At 39.2% G+C, this 27,340-nt stretch overlaps 1 protein-coding gene across 1 annotated transcript in view; it reads left to right on the top strand.

The window, feature by feature from the left end:
- Positions 1–20,390: 20,390 nt before the first annotated feature.
- The window catches only part of il16 (interleukin 16), a 41,098-nt gene continuing 34,148 nt past the window's right edge, over positions 20,391–27,340 (top strand). The window contains exons 1-3 of the mRNA XM_040124692.1: positions 20,391–20,543; positions 20,901–21,180; positions 26,905–27,044. Of these exons, the coding sequence (XP_039980626.1) occupies positions 20,392–20,543; positions 20,901–21,180; positions 26,905–27,044 (572 nt within the window). The 5' untranslated portion in view covers position 20,391. The remainder of the gene's footprint in view (positions 20,544–20,900; positions 21,181–26,904; positions 27,045–27,340) is intronic.

Below are 27,340 nucleotides of genomic sequence, written 5' to 3'. Positions count from 1 at the left end.
GAAGTCATAATTTCAGGCAAGGTTTCGCCCATTTCCTGCTGCAAGAGGGAAACACTTGCCTATCCTTTTCCCCAGGGGAGCACTGACGACACCCACCTCTGAGGAGAAGGAAGCTGCCAGTGAGTGGAGGCTGGAGCATTTAGTCTGATTCACATACACACACACAAACACACACACACACACACACACACACATCACCACACACACACATAGACATGCTGACCTGGTTTGGCTGCAGCTGTACCATAGCTCAAGTTCTTTTTTTTGGAGCAGTTTTTGACAGGAAAACAAATACACCCTTTGATAGATAATCTGTTCTGGGATATTCAGTTTAAGTGTACCAGCATTCAGGTATATTAATGTGGATTTTATTTTTAATGCCCAGGTTTGACACTACACAAGGTGGATGCCCTTTCTGTTTACCAGGCAGGTTAGCAGATTAGGTTTCCAGGTGTACTGTAGTAACCTGAGAAGAGTAAATGGATCCTGTGTGCATTATTTATGTGTTTGTCTGATTAACTGACAGTGCTATTGCTCTAACAGATGGAATGCTACAAAGACAAGAAAGACAGAATGTCTTGCAACTCTGCTGTTATCTTGTCCTACTTCAAATTCTTGGATGAGCAAAATCAATAATAACAATAAACCAACAAGACTCTTCTGAGTTTTAGCAATAAATGACCTGTAACCCTAAGGAGAGAAACGTTTTCTCAACCTTTTCTGTGTGACGCCATATTTAGTCACACAGTTTTCATTATCCTCAATGAATTTAGAAACAAGCTCACTCATTTTATGTATTACTGTTCACATTTGGACCTGTAATCTACACTATTTACTTTTCACCATTACACAGTGGCAGCACGGCCATAGCCAAGATTTTAGATATAACGAGTTCATAAGTCCAAGTTTCCCCCAACACATCTGCCCCTTCCAAAAAAACTTTTCATTAGATGACAAAAGTACAGTCTCTAAATTGTTTTATGTACTTGCCTTTGTCATATTTGTCAGGTTTTGTTCTGTTCAACAATATTTTCTGTATCACTACTGCTATCGCTACATGAGCTTGTAGATATGTAGACATGCCTCGTGCATCTCTCGCTCCCTCTCTTTGCGAGGGAGAGAGAAAGAGGTGGGCGATTCGGCTATGACCGCTAACCTACTAACAGCCTACTGAAAAAAAGTCTCATTGCTTGGTGAGAAATTGGGGCCTTTGTAGCATAGCCAACACCTCACAGTTCAGTACTGCGGCCCTGATCAAATTAGCTTCCTGCATAGCTTCCTGGCGAATAAAGGAGCATTCTCTGCTCAGTCTCCATTGTCTTAAATTAATGTATTTATTCTGGACCCAGGAAACAGACTCTACACATGAGACACAGTATGGAATCTTCTAAACAATTCCTTCCACCACCAGCCTATTATACCAAACTGCAATGAAGACAAAGTCAACGACAGTCTCTTCTCTGAATAACAAATTCTATTAAGAATAGTTAACATTAATCATATCTCAAACAATGAGAGACTACAGTCTTCAAACAGGAAAGTCTGGCATCAAAGGTTACAATGACCCTTATGAGTTATTACAAAGCCAGTTTAACAGTGATTCAGCAATTTCACATATACATTTCGGTAGCGCCCAAAGCATAACACTATGAAAACAGAAAATAGATAGAAAAATAGATAAATGTGCCACTGACAGAAGCTAAAGTCACCTGTACACAGCCTACACACATGGTTAAAAATAGCAAACCTACAATTGGATTTTTGGATTTTTATTTATTTCTCACAATGCACTCAGTTTTTACAGTGCATTGTGACAGACAATTGACAAACAAATCTCTTTATCAGAGCCTTGATAAGACAACAGGCTGACCATCACTGTAATATTACTGGCTACTGAGAATAATCATGTAGTCACTGTTGAGTACCCACTATGTGGGTCAATCTTTCTATGACAGGATAAACAAACAAGTTGGATAAAGTCAAGAATGACAGAGAAATATAAGTTAATGTACAAAAAAATTAAATATGAAATATTATAGTAAGTAAAGTAAAGCTCACAGTAACATTACTACACTGCCACATCTGAATAGGAATATTATTATATAGCGCTTGAAATTAAAAAGTAACTGAGCCACAGTGTTCATTGTGACATCACAACTATTGTGGAAGCCAATCGTGGTCCAATATGCAACTTAGACAGGGGATGATGTGAAACCCTGAAACCTCCAGTGCAAAGACATTACTGAGGACGGACTTCTCAGTGCAGAAGATGACATCTTATCCCAAAACTTTTGAAATTTAAAATATTTTCATATTCATGGATGTGGGATTTTTCAGTGAGAAAATATTGATTACATGCTATTTTTTTAAATCATTTTTAACAAGATCATTTTTGTTGAAAAACCATATCAGACACAAATTATTATTAGAAGCACATTATTTCTACATGTCTTAACACCAGTCTGGACGGGGTCTTTAATATATAATCACTGTAAAGAGTTGTGTTGAGCAACTTAACACTTAGTTGGACATCTTTCCCATAGTGCACTCAGTGAAGGCATTCAGATGACAACCCCCCCAGCAGATATTGTTGTGAACAGTGATGGGAGGTGATGCTTCAATGTTATTGCAGGTGAAGGAACTAAACAGTTGTTCCTCAGCCTTGACATCTGCTCTATTTTACTGAAAACACCCTCTGTTCAAATTCAGCTGCAGAATGTGGAAACTTGGCTGTCTCTCAAGTGCACTTTTAATTCCAGGCCTAGCCCTTCTTTGGTTCCTGAAACAGTACAAGACTGACCTTTGACCTAAGCCACGTTGAGACCCTCTTTTTCTTTTGGACCTGCCTGCAGGGAAGAGATGGTCGGCTGGATGCTTTCACACCCACACACTGACCGTTGAGCCACAATGATTTCGAGATCTTTTTTGGATTCAGAGTAGTTGGAGCGCTTGCTTCTGATGCGGAGACACTATACACATTGTTAACACAGGCCCATTCCCCAACTCACAGCACACACTTCATATCCTGTCCCTACCCCACCCTGCTTGCTATTGTCCTCACACACAAACACAAACATTAAACTGGGCTGTACCTCAGTCCACCTCTGCAGTCAATGTTTTGACTTTATCAGGAATCACCTCATCCCTCCATACTGTGGGAAAGTGTGTGTGAGAAGTGTGTGTGTGTGTGTGTGTGTGTGTGTGTGTGTGTGTGTGTGTGTGTGTGTGTGTGTGTGTGTGTGTGTGTGTGTGTGTGTGTGTGTGTGTGTGTGTGTGTTATTGATTTCCCTCTGATGTGAGCAGAGTTCACATATCCTGTTCCTACCAGGAGGAGAGGCAGAGGGTTATTTTGTACCCTAATTTCCTCTTGTCTTAAAGCCAGGTGGAGGGTTGGTGATATCACAGCCATTAGAGTGTGAAAACAAGATATCAGAGCTTGATGAAAGTCTTCAGCTCCCTCTGCTTTTCTTTCTTGCTGCTAACTTAGTCAAAGAACAAGACTAAGAATCTAAGGCTTACCCTGGTGGCTACGTAAGGCTGTTAATAGGCACATTGGTGTTCATGTAAATACTAATGTCAGCATGCTAACATTTGCTAATTAGCAGCTGAGGCTGAGTCAGTTTTGCAGGTATTTAGCTATAAAGCAAAGTATTGGACAAGATGACTTTTTGACCCGATGATGCTGCTAGATAAAAGGTCAGGGGATAACCAGATTTGTTGCAGTTCATCAAAGAATTCAGAAAAAGTAGCACATCCTCAGAGCAGTCAATATCTGTGCAGTCTCATGTTTTATTAGAATATTATTACTGACATAGGCAAGAGGCCTTCCTCAGAGCTGCAAGTCACTTATACAAGACAGCAAACCATTTTTGATGACAGACATTTTGACTTGTCAAAGCAGTAAAAGCACAGGTGTAAGTTACATACATTAACATTAACATTAGCAATGGCTTCTTTCCATTTAGGTGAGCCAGTTCCACTACTCTGGTATTGTGCACGCTCACTGACATGGCTTACTGGGACACTTAATGAAGTGGAGCCATTGTCATTGTCATATTTTACACCTGTGCTTTCCCCGCTTTGACAAGTCAAAATGTCTGCGACAATAGGCTTTTTTCACAGCAAACATTTTGACTTGTCATAATAGGAAAAGCACAGGTGTTACAATAACATTGACAAGTTCTATTCAAGTGTCCCAGTAAGCCATGACAGTTTGACAGTGAGCCAACATGATCAATACCAAAACCCTGGAACTGTAACAGCATTTCATTTTATTATTCACACTTTTATTTAATGTGACATATTAAAATATCTTCTATTAAAAAGGCCTGTTTCATGTAGGTGTAAAACAGACAATAGCCAGATGGTTGGCTGTGTTTGGCTTCTATGTAATGCCTACCCAATGCAGTCCATAAGTCCTGTTCCAATGGCTGTTTTTTGCTCTGAAATACAGATACTCTGTTTTAGTTTGTCCTGTACAGATCTTTTTACCAGGGCACATAAACATGTAGACTACATTTTCAGAGTTACAATGAACTGTCCCATAGGAAACTATTAATACGTTAGTGGATGTTTAAATCTCTTGAATGTATCTTTACATTACGCTCAGTGACTACATCTTAATTAATATGTCATTTCTGTAACCTGACGGCGCGCTATTGATGGCAAAATGTACACAAAAATATTAATAGATTGATGGCTTATGATTAAAATATTGGTAAATTGTTTGAATGAAAAATAAATAACTATATTATTTCAATCAAATGTCACATTAAGAGTAAAACAGTTAAGAGTAAACAGTATTTCAACTTAAACTTTCACTGACTTCCAGTACTGACAAAGCCAGAGAACATTGCATTTACATTACTGGTAATCCTTTTTTTTTGTCCCTGTTAGGGGTAGGGTTCATAATTTTTCAACATCAAAACATCATAAAATACCAGCCACAAAAATATTTCTGACGTGGATTCCCTTTAAGATACTGTGAAGTTGTGCAAATATGACCACTTACCTCAGAGTCAGATATGTGATCTCTTTACATAACAGCTGAAGAAAATATGAACCCATCCCCACCTCATCCCTGTGTTCTTCCAGATGTCTGCACTTTGTCTCCCAGGGTACAGAAACCACAAAAGCCATGGCTGGTTAAACCTACTATGAGGCCTCAGAGCAGAAATTAGCTGCCAAGCCCCAACTGATCCCCTGTTCCTCCAACTTCAGCGCAATGTGTACAGTTTTCTCTGCTGGAATACTGTCTTGGCCCAGGCCTGCTGTGCAGTAATTTGATTTACCACTTTTAATTAGATATATTTAACATGTTTGCACAAAACTGAAATAATGACGGTTTTACTATACTTTGACAAGGAGCCAGGCCTCAAGACATGGTCTCAAGATTAGGTAATGAAGCAAGACCCACTTTAAAGGACCAGTGTGTAGAATTTAGTGACATCTAGCGGTGTAGTTGCAGATTGCAACTAACTGAATACCCCTTCTCTCACCCCTTCCCTTTACAAGCGGGTAGGAGAACTGCGGTGGCCTTCAGGTAGCGCAAAAACGTGAAAGGTCCTAGAGCCAGTTTTTGGTTTGTCCGTTCTGGGCTACTGTAGAAACATGGGCAATGCAACATGGCAGACTCTGTGGAAGAGAACCAACTCCCTATGTAGATAAAAAAGGCTCATTTTAAGCTAACGAAAACACAATTCGGAGTTACAGGTGATTATGAATTATTTAAAACGTAATTATGAATATTATATTCCATTTCTGCTAAAAACCCCCCTAAATCCTATACACTGGACTTTAAGGCCCTCATCACGTCAACTGACATTCAATTTCAATTCAAACAGAAACCAGTTGAGCTGGACCTACTATATAAATGTGTGGATGTGTGTACTATATATTTATATATATATACTGTTGTATACTGTTGTATACTGATGTATGTTGTTGATATATATATGTATATATTTCAATGTTGTGGAAATTGGAAGAAAAAGGGCCCGAAAATAGAATTTGTCATTCATTTTAAAGTAGAACAAGGGAAGAAAGAAGATTTCCGCAGATGTAAGAAGTAAGTCTACTGCGTTCTTTTAGAAAACAGACAGGGGGAGGGGAGTGTATTTAAATATATATATATAAATATAAGCCCAACTCTGCCCAGTCCCTCAGTGCATCAGTGTCTACTGACTCAGCCCAGAGGTGGAAGCGAAACTTCCTGAAGAGTCCTGCTCTCAGTCTGTTTACTGAGGATGTTTTCTACCCTCTTTCCCCTCTGAGGTGTGGTCCATTTCCTCCGCACAGTATAGTACAGAGGCAGAGTCTGTCTACTGTGTGCTATTAGACAACTGTGTTTGTTTCATTACTCCACCGAGGCATCTAGCACAAAAAGAAACAAGAAACATTTAGTCTTACATCATAATAGATGACAACAACAACAACAACAAAAATAATGATGATAATAATAATTTTTAAATCATTATTGAAACTGACAGTTAAACGATGCATGGATGTAATAGGTGCAATGTCTTCTCCCCTTGTGGTCCTGGTCAGCACTTTTGCAGCAGAGTTCTGAATCAAATGTAACTTACTGATGTCTTTTTTCTGGTAGACCAGATAGGAGAGCAGTGCAAAAGTCCAGCCTGTAGGAAGAGCTTGCATTATTGTCTGTGTGTCACGCAGAGGGAGGAAAAGCTATATTTTTAAGATGATGCAAAGCAGATTTGGTGACATACCCAACGTGAACCGTAAGTTTTAATTCCGAGTCAAATGCGACACCAAGGTTTCTTGCCTGTTGGTTTGGGGTAAGTCCTGCAGAATTGGCCAATGTATCTCTCTGAGCAGTAGATCCTGTAACTAAAATTGGTCTGCGCTTTTAGTGTAGTCACTCTAACTGACTTTTTTCATAACAGACACTTGGACATGTCACAGTAAGAAAAGCACATTTAAATATTTAAATAATAAAATAAATGATAGCTAAATTCTAACCAGATGCGAGATTCATTTTCAGAGCCCTGGTATTGCGCACACTGGCTCACTGTCACGCTGTCATGGCTTACTACTGCAGGTCTCTTGAGTAGAACAGAGTCATTGTTAATGTTAATAGTAATACTTGTGCTTCTTGTACTATGATAAGTCAAAATGTCTCCTTGGAAAAAAGGCTTATAGCCACTGGGGCTCATGGGGTTTGTGGGTACAATAGTGTTTGAAGCCATTCACCATACTGTACTGACAGAAGAAGCTTGGTTTGTCAGACAAAGTGTTAAAATATTTAGGGCCAATAGCCATTACATCAGTGTAAAATGATCTTAAAGAAGACTGAGGAACATTAAAGTCATCAGTAATAGAAGTTCTAAAGATGAAGATTTGTTTATTGTCCACAGATGAATGTATTTTCCATTGTCTCCAGGTTTTTTTTTCAGGTGTCGAGTCCAATTCAACGGGAAGTTTTATAATATCAGTAGATGTTTGAATTTGTTACATGTTGTTAAATGTTTATACACAGCACTACAAGTCTTCATGAGTGTTGAATCAATCTGGAATTAATCAGTGTTCTGTGACCAGCACTACAAGCAAGGCATTTGAAGGCATTTCTATGGCCCAAAATCACAAAGCACCAAGTATGAAATTACTTGGAGTCCCATACTGTTTTGAACTTGACATCTTTTATTAAAGTCTCCTTAATTATTGACACAGGTCGCTTGAGGATTTGCTCTCCAAAGTTTCCAGTAGATGGCAGAGGAATCCATATTACAGGACAGCAATCCATCTTCAGACAATAGCAGACATTGTGTGTTGAAACTGAAAAGCATAATCACCTGAGTAGGTGCTCAGCTACTCTGGGAATCATTTATTTATTCATATCAATGGCAACTGTAGACTAGTTTACAGTGATTTTGTGTTTTTTTTATGTTTTGAAGTTAAATTTAACAGTTTCTTAAACTGTATGTAAATGTGCAAGATAGACTGTAAATACACAGATTTGACACACAAATTTGAAAGATATGGTTACTGAATACATTTTGTGTCAAAGCAATGGAAAGCTGTCAAAAGCTTAATCCACATAGACTGCTGACTGACTGCTGACTGTGTGCAAAAGTGAACTCAGAATTGAAATTAGCATGTAACCAACTGTAAAAACTGTAACACAGAACAAAATGAACGTTATCAGTCGATATGTAGTCAGATTGAATAGTTTTGAACTAGTTGAGTTTGAGTTTAAGTTTATTTATACTGTTTCAGAATACCACAAGCTATCACAAATCCTCCTGCAGTATTTGTCCAATGTTTCCAATCTCAGACTTACTTCACAAAAATAGCTACACACTGTACATGAACACCTTCAACTAGCCCGTCCTTTCAACGTGTAACTCCTCACTGCTGGTTAAACCCAACTTTAAAGGAGAACTCCACAGATTACATTGTAGTTCAACCCCCAAACCAAAGTGGCACAGGAGAGCCACTAGAGGGAGGCACAACAAAATGCATGGCAAACGCCTCATAGAGAGGCCGTCTGACTCAGTTATTCGAATGATGTAGAAATATTTGTACGAATAATTCTGTTACAAATGTGTTTGTGGGGGTCTCAGCCACTGAGATGCTGCACGGGTACAGCTTAGTGAGCCGACCAACCCCCAGTTTTCACAGAGGACAACTGTCGGGTGTGAGTGTGAGGCATGATGTTGCTTTCCCTTGATAAGTAAACAGACAATGTGAATATCTACAGGACTCTTTGTAATATTAATGTTTTTGATGCTTTCAAGCATCTTTCACACACACTTGAGTGTGAAGGGTTTTATCCAAAAAGAGAGGGCTTCTCTCAGGGTTCTCGGGTCGTAGTTCTGTGGAACCATATCAACAGACGACCCTCTCATTTTTAAGTATCTAAGTTAGAACCAAGACCCTGTGGTTCTTAACTCCCAGTGCACTATAAGTACTATGCATGATAGATACTCTACCAGGAGATCCCAAAAATAGATGAACTAAATAGGTAGTAACTGACTGTTTTGACACAAAAAGAATTGTGGGCCTCTCAGAGTTTGAAAAAAGCCCATATTTAATGTTCCTCTACATCCTAAACCACATATCATAAAGGCTTGACCTCCCATTAGCGCCTGTCTGAAACAAACTGAGTTCACCCAGAGTGGTTCTCTCTATCCACAGCGTCAACCAAAATCAACCCAGATTTGTACACTTACTGTCCAGTACTGCAGTTCAAACAACACTGACCCAAACTGAAAACTAGATTAATACACACGCATACACTCAAATGAGGAGTGTGTGTTTATGTGTAAACTGGAGTGGACCACAGAGAATCTATTCATGCAGCATACAGTATATATCTAAAAACACTCACTGAGCCTTGTAATAGACTACAAGCAGTGTGTGATGAAAAGTAGGTGTGAGATCAGGCCCAGCAAACTGTGGTGTGTTTTCCTCTCTGGAGCTGGCTCACAGGAAAGGGGCAGTGATTTTGGGGAGCCGTGCCTTACTGAGACACAGTGTTGTGTTCTCCAGACAGAGGGGGAGGAAAGGGAGGGAGGAGGAGGACAGAGGAGGAGAAGAGGTACAGGCACGATGAATCACGGCGAGGAATCCTTGCTCTGAGTGATAGTTTTTGACCTGATGTTCCGTCTGGACTTCTGCCTTTCTGTCTGAGCGAAACCATCCTTTGGATCCCCTGTTTGCATCTTTGGTAGAAGCTGTGGATACTGGCTGAAAGGCAACATGATTGACTACAGTAAGTAAGAATTCCACTACCAAGGCTGAAGGGTTTTTAACTGGGATTTTTATTTGTGCAAGTCCATAATTTTCTGAACTATATGTCTCTCAGACTGGAATCCAGCTTGACATGTATGACTATGAATAGTATATGACAGGAAAGTCAGTGAAAAAATGTCATTTCTGAGGTCTTTCTGAGTGAGTATTGTGTAACTATCGAAATTAGTTGCAGAGGCGAGAAGGTTGTCCTGAGGGCTGGATGTGTGAAATAGTCTAAGTTTGTGTGTGTGTGTGTGTGTGTGTGTGTGTGTGTGTGTGTGTGTGTGTGTGTGTGTGTGTGTGTGTGTGTGTGTGTGTGTGTGTGTGTGTGTGTGTGTGTGTGTGTGTGTGTGTGTGTTTGTGTGTGTGTGCATGCGTGTGTGGATTCATGAAAAAAGAAATTACACAACATTGTGTAAATTTGTTCCAAGATGACCTTTGGAGCACACGGATTCCTCTCCTCTTCCTCTCCTCTCGGCCAAGCACATGGCCATACACAGCAGGCAGTTGTCATTCCACACTGACACAACAGTGGCCAGAGCAGTGGAAGCCCCCTTGAGAGTGTGAGATCATTTGCATAACAAGAATTCAAGATCAGTCATGTCCCCTTCAGGAACAAGCCAAAAAGTAATCTCTGTGATTGTACACACTGTAAAAGTGGAGAATTACTCATTTGCAGGGTGACTGAGAGGTTTTCCCTTCGGGTGGCTCTCTTGGCTGCCATCTGTAGGTCCTGCTCCGTCTCACAGACTGGAAAAATCCCCAGAGAAAACTGCAAACAACACACACGTTGTTCAGCTGCGTACCAACCCCACCCTCTGCTTTCTCTCAATCAGGTTCTGTTAGGCTGCTGTCCCTGCTTTGCTAATGCTGCAGGCAGAAAGTATACACACACACACACACACACACACACACACACACACACACACACACACACACAACCACACACACACACACACACACACACACACACACATATATATATATATATATATATATATATATATATATATATATATGCAAACAAGTGTATACACACCGTTTATTGAGTTTCTGTCCTAAACACACATTTTAATGTGATCCACACTTTGCTCTCTTCTCCTCCCCCAACTTTTCCTCTTCCTCCACGTCTTCATACTAAATAGTGTTACTGATGTGTGCCATTACATCAATAGAGTAGTGTGTGTCAGAGGAAAGTTGGACCCACTCTGTATTTATGCTGACATCATAGGAGGAAGTCAGCATCTTCAAGGCTGTGAAACAAGTGCTTTTTATGAATCTAGGCTTTAAATAGACATACTAACCAACACACAGCCTACATGTAAGGGCTTTAAGACTGTGAAACTGAAACAGCTACTCTCTGTAAAAAAGTAGCTGTCCTAGTCGGACCTGGATGGAACCCATGAAGATAGCTCCATCAGGAACCTGGAAACTAGGTAAAACCCTCACAGAGATTAAAACTAATCGTATGCTCAGGTGCTCCTCCTCAACTTCTAGATTCAAACATTTCACTATAGTAAAATCAACATGATGATTTTATTATAAAGTTTCCCCCTAAATAGCTAAGTCAGGGAAAACTATATTATGATGCTAGATTTGATACTTAAAGAAATTGTTAAATTGATATTGATATTGATATCATTCTCATGTCTGTGTACTAAACAAGGAGCTGGAATCAAAAGTAAAAAAAAAGAAAAAATCTATCTTATCTCCCTTGTTTGTTTAATCTGGACACAAAGAGGACACAAACAGCTCCTTGCTTGAACTACTTCTAGATAATACGAAGAAATAAAAATTAAATCAACCCCCAATCAAGTTTATTTTCCAAAATGCCAAACTTTTCCTTTAACTTAAATATATATAGAGAGCTGAGGTACTGAAGTAACTCAACAAAATCTCTCCTAGAGATTGGTCTTTTAGAAGAAGTGAAACATGGTCCTGGGGTATACTATCCATATTCTCAGATAAACGAGTATCTACATATTACTTTCTATTAGGATTTGAACCTTTTGCAATTTTAGTAAAGTTAAGCAACAATTAAATTCTCAGTACTTAATAAATTACAGCTCTCATCATTTTTTTCAGGTGTGGCAGTTTACTTATGATACATAACTGTAATTGTTGCTCACATATCCATGATATCCACCCACGCTTTCCTCAAATCTCATCTTTCTGTCTGTTGCCTGAAAGATGCCACTCAATCCACTGATCTTAGCTTGTCACTCAACTACCCTCAGTCTATAAAAGAAAATAAAAAAGAAAACATTTGCATTTATATTCAAACATATGAGAATATGTAAATATTCTCATATGTTGGTTTAGATACACTAGCTGAGATTGATTGCCATCCTACTGTAAATGCTCCCAGTGTGCCGGCATACATCCAGCTGGAGAGCGTATCAGTCTATGCAAGGAGAGGAGAGAGGCAGAGAGAGAGACTATGGGGCTTAAGGCCTCCAGCATAGAGATCCATGTCTCTGTTTCCTGTCTATCTGGCAATCACAACAGCAGACTAATGCTTCATAATTGCTAACACACTTTGAGGATCAGAGCCACTGATTCACCAGACAGTCAAGTCTTTCTCCTATACTCATTGACTGGAACCTGGGGGTTATTACTGACTGATTTATTTATTTGGTTATTTGGAGGTTTGTTTTAATTTCACTCAGCATAATTTTAGTTTAATTTTAATTTAATTTTCTTATTTTACTTTCTTATCGGTTGAGTTCAGTGGTCGCTAGATGATAGAGGGTGCATTTGTGGTGCTCCACCAGCCACAAATCTTAATTCAGCATAGGCAAACTTCCATCAATCCATCCATCCATTCATCCATTCTCTGCTGCCTATTTTGAGTCATGTTGCCGTGGCAGCAGGTTATGCAAGATAGTTCAGATGTCCCACTCCCCAGCAATGTTTTCCAGCTCCTCCTGGGGGATCCTGAGGCATTTCCAAGCCAGATGAGAGATATCATCATTCCAGCATATTGTAGGTCTACTCCGGGGTCTCCTACCAGTTGGACGTGCCTGGAAAATTTACAATGGAAGGCGCTTAGGATGCATGCTGATTAGATGCCGCAACCACTTCAACTGGCTCCTTTCAAAACAAAGGATCAGCGGCTCTACTCCTAGCTCCCTGCCTGAGCTCCTTACCCTATCTATAAGGTATATCTAACCTTACCCAGGAAACAGTGAGGACTGGAACATAGATCAACTGACAAATCAAAAGCTTTGTCTTCTGGCTCAGCTACCTCTTCAGTACAACAGTCCAGTGCAATGCCAGACGCCTTCACCAATCTGCCTGTCAGTCTCAGACTCATGATACTTCTACTCCTTCACTGGAGGCAGTAGCCTGCACCCAACCCGAAGAGAGCAATCTACCATTATCCAGCAGAGAACCATGGCCTCAGGCTTGGAGGTGCCGACTCTCATCCCAGCTGCATCACACTCAACTGTAAATTATCTCAGTGCATGCTGGAGGTCACGGTCTGATGAATCCAACCGAACCACATGGACCGCAAAAAGAAGCAAGGCAATAATAAGGTTCCCAAACTGGACACACTCCTCCCCCCAGCTGAATCTTGAGATCCTGTCCATGAAAATAACAAACAGGATCAGTGACAAGAGACAACCCTGGCAGAGGCCTACACAGACTGGAAACCAACTTGACTTCCTGCCAATAACATGAGCACAACTCATGTCTGGATTTCAAGATATCAGTGAATCATACTGGGCAAATGTGGGTGGCAGCTCAGCCTGTAGCTTCTCCCTAAACAGCTTCAGAGAAACACTGACTTTTAATATTTGATTGCTCTTGTGTTTATAGATTTTAATTACCAACTGCATTTATTTTGGAGTGGAAGAGACCTCCATGGTAATTCGGCTGTGTTGGTTTAAGAATTATTCTGGACTGATTTCAGATATATGGCTGTGTGTTCTGACTGCAAACTTCAGTACTCACAGTTAAAGGAGGATTTCAGCGGCCTCAGAGCTTCGGAGAAAGGATCAGCTAATTGAAAGTTTCGTCTCTGTAACTACTGCCCAGGCAAAATACATCTCTCATTTACGGTCTTCCAGTCTTGCTGTCCCGAGGCTAGTATAACAGTTGGTCTGGTCACTGCGACCACCCTTCCCTGGCTGGCCTCAATACACACTGGCACTGGAGGGTCCGACAGAGGAGGTGAATGACCCTTCCTCCTTACCAGAGCTGGTTGCGGGGGCACCGTACACCACCACCGCTGCTGCATTGGTTATAGATGAAAATAGTATCCTAAAGAAATTCCAATCTGGTTTTGGATCCAATCACAGCACAGAAACAGTCTTAGTCAAAATAGTAAATTATCTCAGAATTGCTACTGACTCAAACCAAGTGTTGAGTGCAGCATTTGGCAATGTTGATCATTAAATTCACCACCTTGAGAAGTGGGTTGGTCTCTCTGAAAGTGTTTTAAACTGGTTTCAGACCTACATTACTGGCAGAGGATTTTATGTTAGTCTAGGGGATCATGTGTCTGTAAAATATGACTTATCTTTTGATGTAGCTCAAGGAGGCCGTGTGGGTCTTCTGCTATTCCCCCTGAATATGATTCCATTAGGTAACATCATCAATTAGCACAACATTATTTTCCACAGCACAAACGCAGACAGCCATCACTCCATGATGGCCTGTTTGACCTCCATAAATTGGTGGGTGAGTGATAACTTTTTAAAGCTGGATGAGGACAAAATAGAGGTACTTTTACTTGGACCAAAATCGAAGAGATACACTATTTTTGGTAAACTGGGGAGCCTGACTTACCAGACCAAATCACAAGTTAAAAGTCTAGGTGTCATTTTAGATTCTGATTTAAGTTTTAAACCCCATATTAGCGCTTAATGAAATAGCACCTTCATACATCTTTGATGTACCCAACAAACAAAGTGGAGAAGCTACCTTTATGAATTACGCACCCAAACTGTGAAATGCCCTCTGCCTGTATATGAAACAAGAACCTCTGTGGACATTTTTAAAAAAGAACTTAAAACATACTTGTACTAGATGGCCTTTAGTTAATCTATTTTTTTTTATCTTGTGTCTCTGCCCCTAAACATGTTTTTATATCTATCCTGTATATTCCTGTTTTTTTTTTCTTTTTTTAAATGTTATTTTTATTCATTTATTTTAATGTATTTTCATCTATGCTGTTGCATTTATTGGTGTTTGTTGCATTTGTTTGCTCTTGTTTTTATGCTTCAAATGTATAACTCTGAGTTGTGTTTTATGTATGAAAGCTGCCAAATAAATAAAGTTTTAATCATTAACTCTCACTCTGGTTACCTAAAGACTGGAATGCTCATAGTAACGGCCTCAGGACAACATACTCCTACATTTCCCCGCAGAAGACCCCCTTAGGGACATGGTTATAAGCATTTTCCAAGTTCACAAAACACATGTAGACTGGATTAGCAAAGTCCTATGACACTTGTGGTATTGCAACAAAAAAATCTCCAAAAAGCATTTTCCCAATAGACCTCCATTATGGAAGATGTCTGTAAAACTGTTGACAAGACACTTCCAGGTGCAATCAAGATCGGTTTTTACTCTTTCTGCTATGAATTTTTAATCGATTGATGTTTTATATTTGTAAAACATTCCCAGAGCCTAGAAAAGTGAGTTGTATTTTTGTGATGTAAAGTTTATGGGCGCTGAACATGCGGGCGGGGCCAGCTAAGGAAACACTAATGTGCATGAGCAGTTTGCCACACAATCCAGAAGCAAACCTGGCTCATGCCCAAGTGACTGGACACAATCTTTTCGAGTCCAGTATCCAGTTCCTATAACACATCCTTGAGTCGATGCCTGTTTTTATATGCACAGTTGCAATTTTATATTGCTGTAACTATCACAAAAAACAGTAAGCTTGAATTATTGAGCAGGAAAGTAGAATGTGACAACCAAGCCAAGTAATATTTAATTATGTTTATGAAATACGGTAATAAATGTTAAATACATTTTCAAGTTTAAATAAGCTTTTTCTTTAAAGTCCAAGGTTTGTTTAGTTTTCCAGAAGTTCCTTCTGCTTAGTGAGAAGAGAGATGCGTAGTCAAGCTGAGCGGCTGGATGTAGTGAGTTTTCTTTTTTGATTCAACTGATTAGTAAATGTAACAGTCATCTATAGTTGGAGTCAAAGCTAGTGCACTAAACTTGTCAACAGCGCTGCCTTTGTATAAGCAGAAGCCCTCTCTACCTGTAGCCCCACCAAGGTAAAAAATCACTAGCTGCCACTGGTTGAGATGTAGATAACACCGAGAGCTGAGACTCCAAGTCGCTGCCTTGTGATCACTGTTTGAAGAAGTCTTTATCCTGTAATATTTGCAGGGTAAAGAGGCATTTGTCAGCATATGAACTACCACATCACTGTAACAGCACAGCAAAAGCCAGCTGCACTGAGTACTCAAGTCTTTAAGCTACATACTTACACACATTCATTCACCATAAGATCAGTCCAAAGATATTTTCTTCTTCTAAACTGGGGTGAGATTTAGAAACAATATACAGTACTTTGAAAATGACATTGTGGCAGACAGAGTGGACCTTCATGCAGAGCAACATCAACACTATTACTGTAAACTTCTACACCAGGTGTTATCAACCTCTTTAGCACAGCCAGCTGTGGCCTATGGGTCAGGGAAGGTACTTGGCATATTTAGGATGATATAGGATAACATAACACAGGAGTTAGGCTTTTTATGTCCCCTACGTCCTCTGAAGAAATGCTCAGGCTCTCTCAACTTCTTACTCAGTATTTTGGTTTTTTAATCATGTTTCATAGCTTGCTAGCTAGTTCCAGAAACAAAAACAGAACAATAGAGTACTGCATGGACCTAAACCTGTGACCAGACCTGAAAATCTGTTAGATCAAGACTGACAAAGCCCAATTTGACATCTGTACCAAACCTCAGACCTACACCCAAGCTAGTTTTGTCTTTATTTCATCCGTTACTGACTATTAGCTCATTATACTATTGTAACACATCATCTACACTTTATGTCTTTCCCTATTCCCAGTGGGCATTGTGTATCTATTTGCAACAAATGACACTAATGGAGGAAGAAGTTTGGCACAGAGAGAAAAAAGGAAATTCTTCATAAACTACTTTTGAAAATAAACAAATTTGAATCTGAAGTCTCTATGCAACTTAATGGCCCAACCCAAACATGATAGGTCCTGACAAAGTCTTGGGTTAGGTGTTGATTTTGGGTCAGGCAGCAGAACTCTACAAATATTGATTTCTTTGCATACTAAAGACCTACTTTAGCTTAAAATAAGTAACCTAATGTTATGTGCTTGACAGTCATTGATAAGGAAAAACTCAGCCCAAAGAGACCAGTGCCAGTTTAAGGTAATTACAGCAAAGCAGATTCCAATCAGGGAGCAGATGGTTCTCTTGCCTTCATCTCACCACAGGGCCTGAAGGTGTAGTAGATTTTAAAGGTGAACGATGACACAGGCTCTTCTGTGACCCAGGTGGTTTGCATACATGCAGAGCATATTAAATGTTTACCATTATGTTCTAAAGCATCATCAAAATTACACCTGGATTGCGGAAGACCCTATGCCGTTGTCCACCTTGAAAATCTACTATTCCTTTCAGGTAATGGAACCATGTGCCCTCTGAACGAACTCTGCTTGGTGATTGGGTTGTCATTGTCCAATCAATTAAGATGTAAAGACAGGGTCAAATTTCATACTTGTAACACGAGTATCACACTCAATGTGGGAACTTTGCTTGTTCCCAGTTTTACATACAGTTTTCTGTTTTGTTTCTGTACACAGATGTTCATAAAATCATTTCAGTTTCTTTGTGTAACCTCTGCACTGATAGAATTTGTACATAGATTTTATTTGTGCAGTCTCTTTTTTTTTTTTACAAATACAAATCTTTTGTACACATGTACAATGAATTTCTCATGCAGATTTATTTTACAGGTTTAAAAAGGTTCATTTAAAACTAAACACTTTGGAATTAATGTGAACATTACTTTACAAGATCAAAAGCATCAAGATCACACACATCTGGAGAAGTGCTCAAACCTTCTGAGCCAGTCAGGTTCTGTCTGTGTGGTGGCTGGTAGAGAAGATAACAAGATAATGATGTCAGACCAAAGGCCATATGGCTTTCAGTTAAAGAGCCTCTGCGCATTGTTTACTAAGTGTTCATTGCAAATGTGAAGGCCATCTACACTAGCATGTATAATACATTTGAGGGGCATCCTATAGTGCTCTCTGGAGTGTGAAGTGTTGATGTGTATAAACCATCAGTCACTCATGCCCATTAATGGGACCGTGGCTAACATCATAATTTGTTTTCACATAGTACCAATTACAGCTCTGAAAAAATTAAGAGACCACTGCAATTTTTTCTGAAATCAGAATCTCTACATTTATGACAGTTCCATTCCAGTGCCTGTTGAATTCCAACACAAGCGCACCTCATTCTACTTAATGAGGTAGTAATTAGGTGATCACCTGAACCAAATCTTATTTAACAAGTATAAAAACCACTGCTGTGGTCATCACTATCCTCTTGCAATAGGACCAGCTGGATGGCAAAAACAGTGCTAGTAGTACCTCAAAAGTAATTGGAATCAAAAAATAACTGTTGACCTTGTCAAAAGAAAAGTTTTGAGTGAGGAAAAGAAGGGTTCAATTCTGGCTTTACTGGCAGAGGGATACAGTGAGCGTCAGGTTGCTTCCATCCTTAAAATTTCTAAGACGGTGGTTCATTAGAACAAGGTCAAGCAGCAGACATTGGGGACAACAAAGCTACAGACCGGCAGAGGGCGAAAAACGACTCTCCACTGACCGGGATGACCGTCAACTCATTTAAATATCACTCAGCAATAGTAGGATGACATCAAGTGACCTGCAAAAAGAATGGCAAATGGCAGCTAGAGTGAAGAGAAACGGCGTCAACGGTTCAAAACAGGCTCCTAGGGGCAGGGCTCAAGTCCTGTAAAGCTAGAAAAAAGCGCTTCATCAATGAGAAGCAAAGAAGGGCTGAGGTTTGCAAAAGACCATGAGGATTGGACCATAGAGGACTGGTGTAAGGTCATCTTCTCTGATGAGTCCAATTTTCAGTTTTGCCCAACACCTGGCTGTCTAATTGTTAGATGGAGACCTGGAGAGGCCTACAAGCCACATTGTCTTGCACCCACTGTGAAATTTGGTGGAGGATCGGTGATGATCTGGGGCTGCTTCAGCAAGGCTGGAATCGGGCAGATTTTTTCTTTGCGAAGGACGCATGAATCAAGCCACGTACAAGGTTATCCTGGAAGAAGAACTTGCTTCCTTCTGCTCCAACAATGTTCCCCAACTCTGAGGATTGGTTTTTCCAGCAGGACAATGCTCCATGCCACACAGCTAGGTCAATCAAGGTGTGGATGAAGGACCACCAGATCAAGACCCTATCTGGCCAGCCAAATCTCCAGACCTGAACCCCATTGAAAACCTCTGGAATGGAATCAAGAGGAAGATGGATGGTCACAAGCCAACCAACAAAGCTGAGCTGCTTGAATTTTTGCACCAGGAGTGGCATAAAGTCACCCAGAGCAATGTGAAAGCCTGGAGAGCATGCCAAGACGCATGAAAGCTGTGATTGAAAATCAGGGTTATTCCACCAAATATTGATTTCTGAACTCTTCCTTGGTTAAAACATTAGCATTGTGTTGTTTAAAAATGAATATGAACTTGTTATCTTTGCATTATTTGAGGTCTGAAAACACTGCATCTTTTTTGTTATTTTGACCATTTGTCATTTTCTGCAAATAAATGCTCTAAAGGACAATATTTTTAGTTGGAATTTGGGAGAAATGTTGTCAGTTGTTTATAAAATAAAACATATATGTTCATTTTACTCAAACACATACCTATAAATAGTAAAATCAGAGAAACTGATAATTTTGCACTGGTCTCTAAATTTTTTCCAGAGCTGTATGTGTACCTTTAAACATGAATTGAGCTAAGAGTGAGCCTCTACTATCTCATCAGTCGCTTTTTTTGTGTCCATGTTCCATGTACGTTAGTGATTTCAGACTTGGCATGCCATTGTGTGTGTGTGTGTGTGTGTGTGTGTGTGTGTGTGTGTGTGTGTGTGTGTGTGTGTGTGTGTATTCTTGCACTTCTATGTTTGCGAGGATCAGTTTTTGTTATAGAGCTTATGGAGTGAGGACATTTTGGGAAAGTGAGGACATTTTGGCCAGTTGTCACAACTTCGAAGGGCTGTTTGAGGGTTAAGACTTGGTTTTAGGGTTCAGGTTAAAATTAGGTTTAGGTATGGGTTAGGGCTAAGGTTGGGGTTAGGCATCCATGTGTTTCTTTCAGCAGTAGTCTGATTAAGCTGCAGTCATGAGGACTGAGAAAAACATTTTTTTTTTTTTTTCCAAAGCAGGGAAGGAAAAGCGCTTTTATCTCTGCTAGCCCCCACAATTGCCTCAGCAGTTTCTCAGAACACTTACACACACGGATGCAGTCAGACTGTCCTAACTGAATTTTCTAATTGCCCTCCAGAGCGTCCCTCTCCATTAGGCTTTAGGCCGGCTGGGAGGAGTGTGTTGGTTCCTGAGCTCCCAGCACACACATATACACACACACTGACCGCCATGCCTCAAAGATACTCCCACCAGAGGAGGAAAGCCAGCACAGCAGCTGCGAGGAGGATGGAGAAGAGACGCAGGGACCAGGGGAAAAGCAGCAACAACAACCCAACCAGCAGCCACAACTACCGCTCCAAGAAGCTGGCCATGCTCTCCAGGTAACAACACCACTCAAAGGCTTACATCTATGGCTTTACAGAAAGCTCACATAAAGTTAGGTTACCAGACTTTTTACTGTCATATAGCCTTCTTTACAGGCTAATGTAAACCTTTATGATGTAATTTCATAGTGTAGAATATGCTACATATTGATTTGAGTTTTGCCTCACGACAACCTAAAATAATAGTTTTCAGTATATTTTATTTCAGTTTTCCATTCTGATATACATCCTGTACTTGCACATCAATTTGCTTTTATGGCTGCATTACTCCAATATCTTATGTTCATGCAGGATTGCTGTTTATGACATTTAATGCCGGATACTGACTTTCTGACTTTTACTGACTCTGTCCAGGTCCCTGATCCTGTGTCACTCTAAGACTAATGATGACTGTGTAGAGGAGAGGCATGCTGGGGAAGTGTCAGATGGGTGCAGGACATGGGGTCCCAGCTGGAGGACAGACGTGACTGCTGGGAATCAAATAGGGTACAGAGATACAGAGAGTGGACACAGTGGGACGATCCAGCAATCAGCCCTGGAGAGAAGAGGAGGCAGTAAGGCAGACATTCAGCTGCATCATACCACCACACTCAGGGGAAATAAAAGGAGCATAAGGAGGTCCTTCAGCATTAAGGTAAGACTGCAGGAGTTGTCATTTTCACATGAAAATAAGCACATTATTATAATAAGCGTTATATAATATTATAATGATATAATATCAGCACATTTTAGACCAGCCCTAAGCTTTCTCACTCCTAATCTACTTTTAACTCAGCAAGATGTAAAAGCTTGTATATCATCTCAGTTGATAGTTATTATTTAAGCATGCTGGGGGTATGGCTGTAGGGATTGCAATGGCGGTCTGTCGGTCATTCCACCACTTTGGTCCAACCTGAAATATGTTAAAAACTATTGAATGGGTTGAAATTTTTTTACATTGATGTTTGTTGTCTTTTTCCTACACTTGCACTGAGCCGTGCTCTCTTCATTATCTGATATTTCTTTACTCATTGTAAACAGAACTGCTTGAAGTCTTGCTGGGCGACAGACCCACACATTCAAGAATTTGAGAGAAACTTCTTTGAAAAGAGAACTGGTATTTGAAAGTCTTTCATGTTGAAGGGATCATTAAATGTTGTTTTCAAGATCTTTTCCGTATGTTTGAATGAATCTTAGCAATGGATTTAAAATCATACTTTGGAGGGAGGTTTTCTTGCTATAAGTATTTAGTTTGTTTCTCTCATAATCATTTGAAAAGTTTACATTACTGAAATCACAGTCAAAACTGGAAGTGAACAAATAAAGAAATGAGGTAGGTTGATTAACAATCTTGACTGCATTTTTTCTTTTTGAGTTTGCTGATTTTCCAAGAACATTTGTGTTATGCATTCCTTCATTGTTTACCTTTTCTTCTGTACAAGTAGACAAGCTTATGTTAGCTTCAACTGTTTCCGACCTTGCAAGTTGTGGTGGTTTATTTTGTCTCCCCTCTGAGTAGAGGCTAATGTTCATGTCATATCAGAGTTATTGTAATTATGAGATTCCAACTTGTAAATAGCATTCGTGTCAACATCGAAGTTGTAATTATGACTGGGTAACCAACTTTTGTGAAAGCTCCAATATGTCTGAATGGATATAGTGTTTGTTACATCAATGCGCAGTATTTTAACCCTAACTCAACAAACTCTGCAGTCATACAACCGCCTTGTCGTCCTGTGACATGAAAGCTCACAATTTGTAAACATGGGAATCTTTCCCATCTCTATCATCCATCCCATTTGGCATAAATGCGAAACATTTGCTATTTAACATACTGCTCTAAACTGTCAGATTAGTCACTTACCCCACAATAAACTCATATATTCAACAGTTTTTATTTTTGATAGAATAATATGTAGAAATTAGTGTTTGTTGTTTGTATATCTCAAGGCTCAACATGGTATCAACGTGCTAACACTATGTTATGTGCTCTGTGGGGAGTGTTTCTTGTCTAAATGTAATGATAATCACATGCCGTTGCTGTTGGTGTGTTGGTAAATTGAGAGCTGCAACTGGCCTGAATGGCAACCATTTAGACAAAGACAGGGTTTGTTTTTCTGTGCTGTTTCTACAGATCGGCCTCATGGCACATTCCCCCAGTGTCAAATAGGGTTAGACTGTTGGTCACTTATCACTCACTTTACATAAATGATTGATAGATGTTATACAGTAGTTTAAAACCGTTGTCTTTGGTCGTGGTCACTGGTGAGACTGATACTGTATAATCATTTTCTGATTTTCTATATCTGTGTTCAATATTGAACTTATACTCAGGTTTAGATTGGGACCAATGGGCGTCATTAGGTATGTTTCCATTAATTTGTTACACATGTTTTGAGCAAATTTCTCAAATGTTATAAAAATAAAAATTTGATCAGTTTGTATTGCTTTCAAATAACCTTTACACATCTAAATTCTAAATTAATACGGATAGCTGGAAAACATCGGCTTCCAACTGTTGAAGCTTACCGTATCTCAACTTGTGATAAAGAAACATTTATTCAAAAATTGACAATGAACACCCAAAGTCACATAGCTAAAGGGAAATTTGAGCATATTGCCAAAAATATCTAAATAAAGGAGCAATTCTTATTTCCTGGCATTTGGCCATGTTCAAAGTGTTGTTATATATTCTTGCATGTGTGGTTATCAAAAGATAATGTACTGCAAAGCAGCCTTAGACCAATGTCATAGTTACAACATTTTCTCTTACTATTAACAGGGACATATACAGAACAGATGTGAAGCAGCACTACACATTAGCTGATTGGACACCGGTTATTAAGTAAATTGCATTATTAGAAAAAAAATGCAACTACCTCCTTCCTTTTTATATAAGAAATCAGAAAGCAGTGCACTTAGCAAAATGCTAACATTAGCATGCTAACATGCGCGCAGTGACATTGTTAACATGCTGATGCAACTAATTTTTTAATGGTCACCATCTTAGCCTTGTATGTTGGCATGATAATTTGCTAATTAGCATAAAAACACAAAGTACAATGGGGCTTTGGGAATATCATTAGTTCTACAAGTATATGGCCATGCAAAAAGTAATAAACAAATTAAAAATATGACCTGATGGCACTAGATGAAAAGTCAGGAGATGACCATCAGGAGATGTCATTCTGAGAGGAAAACGAATGTCTGAACTAAATTTCATGACAATCCCTCCAGTACTTGTTGAGATATTTCAGTGTTGACCAAAGAGATGGAACAAACAATGCCATCCCTACAGCCATTCTGCCTGATACCTTTATGTGTTATTGCCTAAAAAGTACCCATTAACACCTACTAAGAATTAAATGTGCTAAGTCAGAAGTTACTGAGAAAAGCCAATCATAGTGAAGACGTTTCAGCTGGCTATTGTATTCCACTTCATGGACTAAAGCCCAGGCTGCTAAACAACCCTAACTGAGGCTGAGCTCAACAGTAATTTAATGGAGCAGTGTTTTCCTCTGGGGCTAACTCATGCCAGGTTGAACATCAATCACTTTTAATCACCTACTAGACAGAAACAATATCATAGCCTTATCTTTTTGGCTTTTATGAGAGCCAAACAATGGTTTAGTCTTTGTGAATTAGGGTGAATAAAGTCATGTTGCCACAAAGAGAATAATTTCAAGAACAGATTTAAAGGAATATCCATGCTCATCAATAAATGGATTTCTTTGTTTTACATTACAACATGTTCACCTTTGTGAAAATGATTACTCCATATTTATAAGCAACTGATGAAAGGTACATTCTACCACTGGTGATCACACTAAAACAAACAAACCCTCATTTGGCCATTCCCCCTCAATCCATCCATTCATATCAAAGGTGAAAGACAAAACAAAATACTCTTTGTTTTTTATTTCTTGTGTAATTGTTTCCAGAATTGATTAGTGGAGCATCGCTACCTTTCTTTTGTTTCTTTCTTTTTAAGACCTTTATAAAATTGAATACCCTTTTGTCAGCAGAATAAACACACTACAGGGCTGGATGATAGGTTTTAAATCATAATATATTTTATGCGGTATTGATATAGATATTTCTCCAGTATTCATATGTATCTCCATATAACAAACATATGCAAAATGACATTTAAAATTGCCATAACATTGTATAAAATACAATGTTATGCATGAATCAAGAAACTTCTAAAACAAAACTTTACATAACTAAATTTGGTAGCTTTTAATTACATTAAATTGAATGGTTGTATGCCTCTGCCGACCCAAGTTGCAGTTTACATTAATTTCTGTCCAGATTCACATAATATATGCAGTGAAGACTTTGAAGGAATTTAATAAAAGGTATTGAGTCCAAGTGAACGCTTGTGCCAAATTTGAAGAAATTCCCTAAGGGCTTTAATGAGAGATCGCATTTACGAGACTGGGACAAATGTATGGATGCACATACATATGGATGAAAGGACTGACTGACTGACACCACATGTATTGAAGAATTTGAAAGAAGTTAATGAAAGGTATTAAGTGTATTTTGTCATAATTAGCATATGAATTCTTGAGTTATGGCCAGAAATGTTTTCTGTTAGGTCACAATGACCTTTGACCTTTGACCACCAAAATCTAATCAGTTATTCCTTCAGTCCAAGTGAACATTTTGTCAAATTTGTTGCCCTGGCGGAGGCATAAAATCATTGTAAGCTTTAATCAGCACACAATATTTTGCCAGTTATTTCAGGTAACATAATATAACCTAAAAATCACTTAAGACAATACACTGGTTTAAACGTTCAGGATTAGGAAATCATCAGCTCTGCTAGGAAACAAAGTGCAAACTGCTTGCAGACTCCAGATGGTACATGTTGCTATCAGCTACATCATGAGAAATTACAACTCATAATCATAAATGACTTTTCACTTTGCCTGACTGATAGGACTTTGCCACCTCTCCTGCACTGAGGCAGCAGAGTATAAATGCTTAAAATGCTTATGTCACACATTTATCTGTGACACTAAAACAATTTCCTGCAAGCATCACAGTTCTGCTGACTCTCAGCTATACTAAACCATACACTTTATAGGGTAAGGTTGCACAAATAATTACATCCAAAAATCCAACTGCATCTCACACATATAGAGAACTTTCACTGATCATCTGATCTTAAATTGCTAACATGCTGTTCCAACACTACACAGCAAATAAATAGGGTCACATCATGACAAAATTAAAAGCTGATCATCGTCACAGAGGACGCATCAGCTAGATGACCGTCGGGAAATAATATATGTAACAGATAAAATAGATGTGCTCCCAAATTCCTGGAAATGTATTACATCAAGGCATCATCAATTATACAAAACAACATAAAGCAAAAAGACATTCCTTGAAACTGGTAACTTTCAGAAGTTACTTAAATTTGTGAATTCAATAAGTGTTGCAAACTGTGGCTTCTTCACTGCTCTCAACATTTTCTAACTTCCAACCGGCCTCTCTTGGACTCGACTCTACGTTACTAATCAGTAACATACCGGAAGTGGGGTATACATTCTTCCAGGAGCTCCTCAAACATGATTCAGTGTTTAAAGAAATCACTATACAGTTCAATGATTCACCCTGTTTATATCAAATTAATCAAATAATACAATATTCTCTTTTTGATCCCTTCAAGCGGTACACAGATTGAGACAAAGGGAAAAGAAAAAGTGTGTATGTACCCGTATCCAGCTGTATTGGGTTCCTGCTGACAACACAAAACTGACTGGTCATAAATGAATGTATTTATTCTGGAGACAGACTCTACAAGAGAAACAGTATGGTAAATGGACTGTACTTATATAGCGCTTTTCTATTCTTATTGAACCCTCAAAGCGCTTTACACTAATGCCACATTCACCCATTCATACACACCTTCATACGGCACTTTTTTCTACCCATACAGCGCTTACTACACACACACACTCACACACCGATGATACTTTTGTAATAACCCCAATGAGTTATTACAAAAGGAAGTTTAAAAGTGACTCAGCAATTTCATATATTCTTTTCAGTAAATTTTACAGCAGTTATTGACATAAAGGACTACTTCAGAGCCAAAATTAAACAAAATAACCATTCGGTCTGTATTGTATCATTTAATAATCTGGTCACATACTGTAACCTTAAGAGCCATTGGAACATACATGGTATTGCCCCATAAGCTTAACCTCCAAACACTATGGCCCAGTTCATGCATATATAAAACGTTATTGCTGTTTTCTTTTTCCTAGGTTGATATGCTCATAAAGCTTGCTTTCTACTAGTATAGAAGTTTCCTTATACTTGTTCACTGTGTTTGTGTTTTTAAATGTGTGTGTTGTTATAGGAGAGTAGTATCTGGAGGATGTGTGTAGCCACAGGGCCCGCTGAGGAGGTGTGTGGACCACAAATGGCTGATAACAGCGTCCAGAAGGAGGGCAAAGACACTAATGTGGAGCCAGGGAGGAATGGAGGGAACCTTCAAAGGTGATAAAAGAAAATACCACAACTCTAGGTGCTTTATTTATTAGGAATGTGCTGGAAAAGTGGTGAAAGCTACACTGGGTTAGATATACAAAAATACACTTGTCTTGTCAGGCTAAATGAGAAAATGTAGCAGCAAAAGAAAAGCATCCAATCATCACTTACTTACGTAAACAAAATTCTGATGTCTGACATAGACCCAGTTTCCACCTGGTATAAACTGTATCTGGATCAGGAACAATGCCTGTTACACATAGAACACAATGCAATCTGAATGGACAAACGAACTAACATCTGAA

This window comes from Xiphias gladius, chromosome 1, assembly GCF_016859285.1.
Source record: "Xiphias gladius isolate SHS-SW01 ecotype Sanya breed wild chromosome 1, ASM1685928v1, whole genome shotgun sequence".
NCBI classification, from domain to species: domain Eukaryota; kingdom Metazoa; phylum Chordata; class Actinopteri; order Istiophoriformes; family Xiphiidae; genus Xiphias; species Xiphias gladius.
The sequence above is the reverse complement of the archived record's forward strand: the minus strand, read 5'-3'. Positions and strand labels throughout refer to the sequence as shown.